At 33.5% G+C, this 11,590-nt stretch overlaps 1 protein-coding gene across 1 annotated transcript; it reads left to right on the top strand.

Annotated features, from left to right (window-relative positions):
• Window positions 7,013–11,289, top strand: LOC109328984 (protein NRT1/ PTR FAMILY 5.6-like). The gene is made up of 4 exons (XM_019562640.1): window positions 7,013–7,261; window positions 7,772–7,989; window positions 8,621–9,165; window positions 10,441–11,289. Exons 1-4 carry the CDS (start codon window positions 7,090–7,092, stop codon window positions 11,285–11,287), a joined length of 1,782 nt encoding a protein of 593 aa, XP_019418185.1. The 5' UTR covers window positions 7,013–7,089; the 3' UTR covers window positions 11,288–11,289.

Here is an 11,590-nt window from a genome sequence, read left to right as displayed (position 1 = left end):
TATGGCAATCTATTTCAATATGTTTGGTCCTCTCATGGAAGACTGGGTTAGTAGCAATATGAATAACAGATTGATTGTCACAATAAAGAGATGCAGGATTAAAAGATAAGTTTTGTAAATCATAAATCATATCAGACAACCAACTAATCTCACAAGAAGTAATATCTAGGGCCCTATATTCAGCTTCACATGAGCTCCTAGAAACTGTCCTTTGTTTCTTGGATTTCTAGGAGATTAGAGATTTGCCTAATACAGAAGCCAGTGGTGGACCTCCTTATATCTGGACAAGAGGCCCAGTCATTGTCACTATAGGCATTAATATGGAGAGCTGAGGAACTAGGGTAAAAGAGACCTAAGGAGGGGGCACCTTTGATGTATCTTAGGACCTTTATGGCATCATTATGACGTGTGAGAGTAGGTTTGGCCATGAATTGAGCCAATTGATTGACAGAGAATGCAAGATCAGGTCTTGTGTTTGTGAGATAAATGAGTCTGCCCACAAGTCTTCTATAAGCATGAGGATTGGGGTAGAACTCAGATGAGTCTTGGTATAAGTGAGTGCCAGGGATCATTGGTGTGGAGGATGGTTTGCAGCCAAGGAATCCTGAATCAGAGAGGATTTCAAGAGCATATTTCCTTTGGTTTATGGAGATCCCTGTTTTGTTTCTAGCAATTTCAAAGCCTAAGAAGAATTTCAAGGGGCCTAGGTCCTTGATTTTGAATGCCTGATCTAGAAGAGACTTGATATGTTGTATCTCAGCAATGGAATTCCCTGTGAGGATAATATCATCAACATAAACAAGAAGGGCAGTGATGATTGTGGTGGAAGTCCACTTAATGAACAAAGAATGATCTCCTTTAGACTTGGTATATCCATTTTTGATCAAGAATGTGGATAATTTAGTGAACCATTGTCTGTTGACCTACTTTAGTCCATACAGGGACTTTTGCAGTTTGCAGACTTGGTTGGGCAGAGTAGAAGAGAGGCTAGGAGGGAGAGACATGTATACCTATTCATCTAAATCGCCATGAAGGAAAGCGTTATTAACATCTAGCTGTTGTAGGGTCCAATTGTGAATAGAGGCCAAGGCAAGAACCAACCTAAAGAGGTGAGTTTGGCCACAGGGGAAAAGGTAGAGATGTAGTCAATACCTTCTGTCTGAGTGAATCCTTTGGCCACTAATCTGGCCTTGTGTCTTTCAATGGTTCCATCAAGGTTATATTTGATTTTAAACACCCATTTGCATCCTATAGGTTTCTTAGAGTCAGGTAAGTCAGTGATGGTCCATGTGTTGTTGTCTTGTAAGGCAGATAATTCTTGGTTGATGGCTTGTTGCCATTGAGGATATTTAATGGCTTGTTTGTAAGTCTTGGGTTCTAGGTGGGATGTTGCAGTAAGGGTTATGGATTTATGCACAGGGGAAAGTCTATGGTAGGATAGGTAGGATGAGAGGGGATAAGGAGAGTTAGCGTTTATGGTTGTGTTGTTTAGGAGAGCACGGTGATAGTCTTGTAAGTATGTTGGAGTTTTGTAAGTCCTAGTACTCTTTCGAGAGTGATCAGAGGAAGTAGGTTCTGTAGGGATAATAGGGGGATCTTGTTGAGGGCTCTCGGGTGTTTGTAAGATAGGGAAGATGTCATCATATAGATAGGGAGTGATGTCTTGAGCAGGTGGTTGAGGGGTAGAGAGGCAAGTGGTAGGTTTGGATGAAGGGTAAGGGAAAATTTCTTCATGGAAGAGAACATCTCTGCTAACTTGGATAGCTCTATTTGTTAGGTTAAGGACAATGTATCCCTTGGTCCCTTCTTGAAAACCAATGAAAACACATTTTGATGATCTAGGATCAAGTTTATCTCTAAGATGTTTTTGAGTGCTAGTGTAACAAAGGCAGTCAAATACTCTCAAGTTTTGGAAGTTGTATTGAGTTTTGTGCAGAGTATCATAAGGGGATTGATTGGCTAGAGTAGGTGTAGGTAAGGTGTTGATATTGTGAACAACATGTCTAATGGCATATGACCAATAGACTTTAGGAAGGTTGCTTTGAATTAATAGAGCTCTTGCCACATTCAAGATGTGTTGGTGCTTTCTTTCCATAACACCATTTTGTTGTGGTGTGTATGTGCATGAGGTTTGATGAAGTATTCTTTTATTGGCATAAAAATCTTTGAGAATGCATTCAGGGCCATTATCTGTTCTAACAACTTTGATGACAGTAGAGTATTGGTTTTGGATGAGGGTGATGGAATTCTTTAATGCCATAGATGCTTCTGACTTACTTTTCATTAAAGTTGTTGTTAGAACATGTGATCTTTATTGAAAGAAATGTAAGGCATCTTTGTCTTAATTGTGTCCATACAAGATTTGGAGGGGTGAGCTAATCTATAGTGCCATATGCTATTCTTAGGAACAATAACAGAGTTGCTAACAGAGAAATTGGCAGTGTATGCAAGCTGAGCTCCCTTCAACACATATAATCCTTTTGAGAGGTTAGCTATACCAATCATCTTCAAGGAATCCTTCTCCTGTATTTTGCAACAAGAAGCATCAAATGAAAAAATACAAGAGGATTGTGAAGTTAGTTTAGGTATAGATAGCATATTATAAGTAAATGAAGGGAGATATAGAACATCATGTATGGTTAGGTTTTTGGAAATAACTATGGTGCCTGAGATTTTGGTCAAAACTTCATGTCCATTGGGTAATTTGACCCTTAAAGGTTTGATTTTATGATAGGCAAAGTAATAAGACATGTTATAGGCAATATGATCAGTGGCATCACTGTCTAATATCCATTGAGATATAGACTTACCTTCCTCATTTTGATCCCTGGGTGTAGAAGATGTAGATAATGTGTTAGCCATATTCTCAGCAGTATGTGGATCTTTCTTTTGATTAGTCTGCTTCTGCAGTATGCTGACGAGGCTTTGGTATTGCTCCTTGGTCAGACCATAGGAGGCATCATCTCCTTTTTTATGCTCAGGCTCATTCCCAGAGGTCACAGAGTTGATTTGTTGATTCTTTGTGAATTGAAAATTAGGAGGGAATCCATGAATTATGTAACAATTCTCAACAGTGTGTCCTGGTTTCTTACAATGAGTGCAGAATTTGCTTGAATTTGATGACTTGTTCCAGGGGCTTTTGTTGTACGAGTTCTAATTACCTTTGGTGAATCCTTTGTTGGCTTGGCCTGCATCTTTGTTATATGGTGTGTTCTTCTTCCAATTGGTTCCAATGCTCATTGTTTTTGCCTCTGATTCACTGCCATACATTTGAGTTTCTTGCTGAATTACCAGTGAGAGTACTTTGTTCATGTTTGGAAGGGGCTCCATCAACATGATTTGTGATCTTACACTGGAGTATGAATCATGCAACCATTTTAAAAATCGGATGACTTTGTCCTCGGTTCTGAATTTTTCACTGTCACAATTACACTTGGCAAGGGGTTTGAAAATTTCCAATTCATCCCATAGAATCTTCATCTCAGTGTGATATTTGCTATCACTACGATCTCCTTGCCTGCAATTGGTTATGGTTTCTTGCAGGTCTGCTATCCTGAACAGATTGCCTTGGGAGAACCTTTCTTTGAGTTCTTCCCAAATCTCATGTGCTTTGTCAATCCAAAGAATACTTTGTGAAATGGATGGGGAAAGTGATCTTATAATCCAAGATGTGACCATATTGTTTGCTCTCTCCCAAGCTTTGAAGGTTGGATCATCATTTGTTGGCATTTGAATGCTCCCATCCATAAACTTGAATTTTTGTTTGGAGATAAGGCTCATTCTCATGGACCTACTCCATTGGTGATAGTTTTCACCATCCAAAAGAGGTGAAACTAGTGCAATTCCCGGGTTATCTGATGGGCGCACATAGTAAGGATATTGTGTAGTATCTATATGTTGATTGAGAGGTGTTGTAGAAGGTAATGAGTTAGATATCTTGAATGTAACAGAGCTCTTAGAAGAGCTATGATACCATAAAAGAATGTCAAGAAGCTTTCTTGAATATGAATTGAAGTGAATAACACTTCAAGATGAAAGAAAGATGAAGGGAAAACAGAATGATGATGAAGAAGATATATGAAAATTGAATCTTCTATATTGGGATTTTAATTGAATTGAATTACAAAAAGAGAAAAGCCAAATCCTATTTATAGGAAAGGAAACTAGAATAACTAACTAACTAAATATAGAAGGAACAAACTAACAAACTCTTAGAGGAATCAAAGGCACACGAGCCAAAAGAAAAGGAGAATACAAAGGCTATTTGTGTTGCTTATTAGCCAAGCAACACAGGATGAAAAATAGAACACTACAGAGCACAAGGACAGAACAGAGCAACTTGCAGCCTGAGATTGGTTGAGTGGAAGTGAATTGCCCTTTAAGTCATTAGTGAAGCTTCATGTTTGATGAACACAATCAGGTGTTGAAGGCTGATTTAATTGAGTGAGGACATTGTGATTGTTGAGAACAGTGTGATTGTCTTTGTCCTTGTCTTGGCTTGGTGTTTGCTATTGTGATGCATCAGTGTTGGAATGTTGGAGTTGTTTGTCTAATATAAATCTCATATACTATAGTGCATACATCTTTTTCTATTTATATAATTATTTATTTGATATTTATCTATTAAAATGTTTTAAAGTGTAATTTTAGGCTTTCTTGCTTATATAAAATAAATTTAAATTTCCATTTTTAAAAATATGTAACTTAAAATCGTATAAGATGGATCATAATTCATAATATATAGACCCTTGTTTGAAAATAAAATCATGTTATAAATATCACACTATTCAACCGTTATATCAGTGGATTAGTCCACACATATTACTATGATATAATAATTATACTAAATATTCAATTAAATGGTCAAAATTAAAAAATGCTGGTCAAAACCAATCAAATTGTACTATATCTTTCCAATTGAATCTTATGTTTATCGGTAACATGGTTATCTTAAACAATTTCAATGATTGAATTACATATTACAAATAATAATATTTATATTTTTAAATTTATTATATTTATTTTAAAATATATGAGTAAGTTAATATACAGTTTAAGTAATAAACAAATTCTTGAATAGTTGTACTAATATATCAATACTTGATAAGGAGTAATGTATTAATAATAGAAAGCTTTTTCCTTTTCTTATTTTACTTCCCGACCTTCCTCCTATATTTTTTCCTTTTCTTTTTCATGATTAATGATTGTGATTGTCTGGTCAGGATCTGTGCTATGTGTATTAACTGATTTAGATATTTGCAAGAGTGTAAGTGCTTTAAAAATTTATTAAAACAATCTGATTAAATTTGGAGGAAGAAAAACTTTGGGTTCATTTGCTATGAGGGATGAGGGAACCTCTTATAGTTAATCCTCAAAACGCCAAAATTAACCATACTTCGCAATGTCAATACTATGGGTTCATTAGTTAAGAGGGAGAAGGGAGTCTCTTATAATAATTAATCCATAAAATGGCTAAATTATAACCGTGATGTCATTATTTCTATGGGTACTACTAAGGGTTATTCTTTTACATTAATCCATTTTAGTATGTATGATTTTCTCTCTAAACAAGTGTCGCTTACAAGAATTAAATCATTGATTTTTTTATCTTTCTGAGAATCTAGATAAACTATATATCACTATACCAATATTTTATTAATAGCGATATCGTGGCAAATATATCCACATTGGTTGTGGCATGTCAAAATACTCCCAACCATATCCAATATCCACAATAACAATTTACAGGATCAATATCATACTATCAGCTTTCATGTGTACTTGCATATTCATATTTTTTATTTTTTAATAAATATCTTATTTATATATACAATTTCGTTATTGCTGTGAGATTATATACAATCTACACTTGAATGTAAGGAGTCACCGGTTGGTGAGTCACACTAACTGTATTTTTTTAATTCACAAAGAGTTCCCAAGCACAAAACTAATCTTTGATAAGAAGATATCACTGAAGCATATATAATGCTTATAAAAAAATAAATCAAACATAATTTCTCTTAACAAAGTTATTTTTATAGGATTTATTCATCATTGATGCATGAATTTTGATTAAGTAGAAAATTCAGTCATTAATTCAAATATAATATTTATGATTTAATTCTTAGATTCGACATTCATTAGAAAGAATAATCACAAATCAAAGATTATAATAATGTTCTCTGTTAAAGTTCTTAAAACATTTTAGTTATCTCTGTAATTCCATGATGAAAATCGCTCAAATTATATTATTTTTAATAATGTTATTGACTTCTCTATAATTTTATATTTCAGAAAATATTTTTCTTCTTCATTTCATATTTTATAAATATTGCCAACAACAATAAATGGTCAAAACGCTAATACTGAAAACAGTTGTGGACAATTGAACTGCAACAAATGGAAAGAATCAATTGAGCGCTTAGAAAGAAATAGAAAAGAGAAAAAAACTTGAATATAAAGATGAATAATAGAGTAGCATCACTAATAAGTTAACCACTACAGTTAGCACCAACAAGCTAACCAACACAATTAGCTAAACTACAACACTACAATACATAACACAGCAAGTATTATTCCTTAATAATATTAATTCTACTACTTTTTAGATACATAAACTTTCCATACACATATAAATATAGTTGTAATGAACTAACATTAAATTTGGAAATGTTAACTAATAGATGGTATCCCTTAGGGCTCAAAATAATATTTTATATAAGATTTCTTATTATTTTATTATCAAATCGTCAATTATACGCTTCCATACATGGTTACCAGAACACCTTTAATTCATGACTGGTACAAATCTAATTTTTCACTAGTTTGATTCTTCATCAGTCCAAGTTTTTTTAAGAACTCATTCTTATTATTCCAACTCACCAGGAAAAGAATTAGTAGCAAAGTAATACCCCATATATGTTTTGTACATAAATATTAAAATAGACCTCATTATCTTCTAAGTTCTAACTTGTGAGGTTGTCTTATAGCATTTCCCTTTACTACATACGTTACAAAAATGCCACTAATGAAGCCACCAACCATAGTTACCATATACCCTTTTCTTTGTCTATATAACATACCATCCCAATGAAGCTACTTCAACAAGGAAAGAAGGAACAAGAAATGACAAAGAGAGAAGGAGCTATGAGAGAAGAAAGTGAAGAAGAGAAATGGGTGCATGATGAATCTGTTGATTATAAAGGCAAAGTTCCTCTTCGTTCTTCAACTGGTGTATGGAAAGCTTCACTCTTTGTTCTCAGTAAGATACATGGTTCCATCAACTTTGTGTGTTCTTATTATTTCAGCAATAGTTCATAGTTCTTTCTTTTCTTAACCATCATTTTCATTACAAAACTGTTAACATGTATTCAAGAATATTTCAAACTTAGATTTATATTTATTTTTAAGAAAAAATCATAATTTTTGGGGCAAAATGCACTAGGAAACTTAAGACTATACCTATTTTGATTATTTTAACAATGCTTTTGAATTAATCTCAAACATCAACTTTAAGTTGGGTACTTATTTTCTGATATGTTAGTTGATTACTTGAAACTTTTCAAGTTTATTGAAAACGGTGAAAATAAAATTTGGAGTAAGCATTTATTATCCAACTCTAAAACTAAAACTTAACTTCCCTTATTTCAGCATGATCCTCTGCATAGTTCTAGAAAAATTGACTTATTATTTATTGGTGCTAGTCATAAAATTGGGTAATAAATGTGTTTAATTAATAAGAGCATAACTATGATTTTACAATTATGAGCAGCCATTGAATTCAGTGAAAGGGTAAGCTACTTTGGTTTAGCTGCTAATCTTATCACATACCTGACAAAAGTGATTCATGAAGACCTCAAAACTGCAACAAAGAATGTGAACTACTGGGTAGGAACAACAACTTTGATGCCTCTCATAGGTGGATTTTTTGCTGATGCCTACACTGGAAGGTTTCCTATGGTCCTGTTTTCTGCCTTTGTATACATTATGGTAAAGTTGATTCTCTTATCAAATGTACATTTCCTAAATTTATGACATAGCCAAACCTTATTTACAACAAAAACAACAACAATCAAGTCTTTATCTCATTAGGTGAAGTTGGTTATAGACAATGTTTTAAATTGTCGTTGCGGTTACTACAATTGTGATCATTGCGGCCGTTATGGAGCAGGTTGCGACCATTGCGGTGTGAATTATTTTCTGAGTAATTTTTTTTTATATCGATGTAGTTGTGTTGCAGCCTAAAGCGGTCTAGTACAGCCCGTTGTGGTCGCATTATTGTGATTCAGTGTCACACCGTAATTGTGGTGTGATGCGGTTGCGGCGATCACTACAACCACAATATTATAGCCACATCATATGATACGATCCCCAATTTAAAACACTTGTTATGGATTAAGCGGCGTCATAATCTTATTTCATATTGCTCTATCTATGATATGGACCCTATTGACAATTTGAAATAATTGACATGCTTTTAAACTCTTGGATAGATGAGTGGTACTTACCATTTATTGCATCTAAAAGTAACATCCAACTTGGAATTCAGTCAAAATTCTAGTTATAACATTACTTATACAACAAATGAAGAATTGATACAATGGTGCTGTTGTGAAAGCAGGGGTTAATCCTTTTAACAATGTCTCAATTCATCCCAAGTCTAAAGCCATGCAACATTAACATATGTCATAAGTCTACAAAGGTTCATGAAGTGATTTTCTTCCTTGCCCTTTACTGCATCTCTTTGGGTACTGGAGGATACAAACCATGCTTGGAAAGCTTTGGAGCTGACCAATTTGATGATGATCACAGTGAAGAAAGGAAGAAAAAGATGTCTTTTTTCAACTGGTGGAACTTTGCACTGTGCTTTGCAATGCTGCTTGGTGCAACAGTGATTGTTTATATTGAAGAAAATGTTAGTTGGGGTGTTGCAGCTCTTGTCCTCACTATTCTTATGGCTCTTACTATCATAGCTTTCTATGTGGGTAAGCCTTTTTATAGGTATAGAAGACCAGAAGGAAACCCTTTAAAGCCAATTTTTCAGGTCATAGTTGCAGCCATAAGGAAAAGGAATTTGTCATGTCCTTCTAATCCTGCATTATTATATGAAGTTCCAATGTCAGAGAAATCACAGGGAAGGCTTTTGAGTCATACTAGCCAGCACAGGTATATCACTCATGCTCCTTTTAGATTTAGACTACTGCCTAGGATTTGTTCGGTTGAGGAAGAATGAAGATCACTTGTCCCTATATTTTGTGTCTCATTGCGTCCCAATCCAATCAAAATGTGCTAACTAATTAAGAAAATAATGTTTTTTATATTACTTGGTGAAATGTGTTTGACTTGAAATATGATGACATAATTTTTTTGGTATATATGATCATTGTTCATTAAGGAAAAGGAAAAACACGTAAATCATAAAATACAGTTTTGAGATAAGAATAAAACCTTCGGTTTTCTTTGATTCATTTCTGAAACTCAATTTGCAAGTACTTGTAACCTCCTTTTGGTAATGAATGGCTCTAAGTACATTGTAAAGGAGCATCTAATACCCCTATTATTTATTAAGTGTTTATGTATTTAATAATATAATAAATGCTTTAATTCAATATAAACAAATAAAAGATTATATGCTTTACTTTTCCATAAGTATTTTGTTAATGAATACCCTGATAACTAAGTTAAAGTAATTGTTTTAAATGGTAAAGTAGTTTTCTTTGTTTTATTTAATACTTGGATTTTGTTTAAAACTAAATACTTTACATTCTTTAACGGGGTATATGTGTGGGCAAAACTCATCATTTAATATTTTTTGTTTCCGGACACAGATTCCTACTTTTAATTGATAAAATTCAATGTGAAAAGGATGCTCTTAGTTAAACAGCTGAAAAAAGTGATTTCAAGATAGTAAAAAGATTATTTTTTGAAGATATTTTTATGCAAAGCAAAGTTAATTTATGTTATGGAATAAGTACATTTTACTTTTTCTCTTTTATATTGTGTCTTATCCCAAAAGAGTGTGTGTACATAAGAAGATAAATTTTTATTTAAAACAAGGTTCTCTTACAAATTAAGTACACAAAAAAATGAGTAAATATACATTTTAGTCTCTTGTATTTTTTTGTCTTACTAGTTGGTTCCTCAAAAATTTAAAAACCCAAAATGGTGCCAAATTTTTTATATGTGGATCAAATTAGTCATTTTAACATATTTTATAACACCTGATAATGATTAATTTGACTCTAAGAAATACTAATTTGACCATATTTAAATTTTTTGGGTAACATTTCAATTAAGTGATCAAACTAGTAAGATCGAAAAACATAGTAATTGAAATTGGTATTTACTCAACAAATATTTTTTTTAGGTCATGAATTTGTCATTTTACCAAAGACCTGAACCCACTAATCTTCCCTGAAATTAATAATACTCAATGACTAGGTTTCTTGACAAGGCTGCAATAGTTGAAGATAAACATGTTGAGCAGAAGAACAACCCATGGACATTAACAACAGTGACAACAGTGGAGGAAACCAAGCTTGTTCTAAATTTAATTCCCATATGGCTAAGTTCATTAACAGCTGGTGTATGTGTAGCACAAGGCTCAACACTTTTTGTCAAACAAGCAGCTTCTATGAACTTAAAAATAAGCCATAATTTCACAGTTCCAGCAGCTTCTATTTCCTCAGCTGCAGCTATTGGCACCTTAATATGTGTCCCTATATATGACAAAATTATTGTTCCAATTCTGAGAAGAGTAACTGGTAATGAAAGAGGCATCAGCATCCTTCAGAGGATTGGTATTGGTCAAACATTCTCAGTCATGGTTATGATTGTTGCAGCCATAGTAGAAGCTAAGAGACTAAGAATGGTTCCTAATAGTAATACTATGAGTGTGTCATGGTTGATACCTCAATATATGATCCTTGGTTTTGCAGATTCATTTTCTCTAGTTGGGTTGCAAGAATATTTCTATGACCAAGTACCTGACTCAATGAGAAGCTTAGGAATGGCTTTATATCTTAGTGTTATTGGTGTTGGAAGCTTCCTAAGTAGCTTTATAATCATTGTTGTGGATCATGTGACTGAGAAGAATGGAAATAGTTGGATTGGGAAGGACATAAATTCAAGCCATTTGGATAGGTATTATTGGATGTTGGCAATCATAAATGCTTTGAATTTATGTGTCTATCTGTTGTTGGCTAAAAACTACACTTACAAGAATGTACAAAGGAGGGAAATGGAACATGGTGGTCGTAAGAGTGATGAGTTGGAGATGGTGCCATGATGGTATGCATGAAACCAAACGTGGAACTTGTTAGTATTTAATGGAATTTGCTTTGGTTTAGTTTATATTACTCTAATTACTCAAAGTATGGTTTGCATTTTAAGAAAGTTGTAGAAGAATTTGGTGTAGCTAAACTTTTTATGTATCAACTAATTAATAATGTCATGTTGGGTGTACATAAAAAACATGGTTTCCTAGTATTTTGCCAGCTTTAGGTAATGTGTTCTATTTGGTCACTTAAGCTATGAAATATTTCTGCCAAATACAATGTATTATGTAGTTTCATTAAGCATGTAAGAAAGC

Source organism: Lupinus angustifolius, chromosome LG16 (genome assembly GCF_001865875.1).
Source record: "Lupinus angustifolius cultivar Tanjil chromosome LG16, LupAngTanjil_v1.0, whole genome shotgun sequence".
NCBI classification, from domain to species: Eukaryota; Viridiplantae; Streptophyta; class Magnoliopsida; order Fabales; family Fabaceae; genus Lupinus; species Lupinus angustifolius.
The sequence above is the reverse complement of the archived record's forward strand: the minus strand, read 5'-3'. Positions and strand labels throughout refer to the sequence as shown.

What these genes read in the sequence shown, in the direction of transcription:
- LOC109328984 (XM_019562640.1), top strand. Translation starts at nt 7,090, where the DNA reads ATGAAGCTACTTCAACAAGGAAAGAAGGAACAAGAAATGACAAAGAGA. An exon ending in AGCTTCACTCTTTGTTCTCA is followed by an intron (nt 7,262 to 7,771) that starts GTAAGATACATG and finishes AATTATGAGCAG; the next exon opens with CCATTGAATTCAGTGAAAGG. An exon ending in AGTCATACTAGCCAGCACAG is followed by an intron (nt 9,166 to 10,440) that starts GTATATCACTCA and finishes CTCAATGACTAG; the next exon opens with GTTTCTTGACAAGGCTGCAA.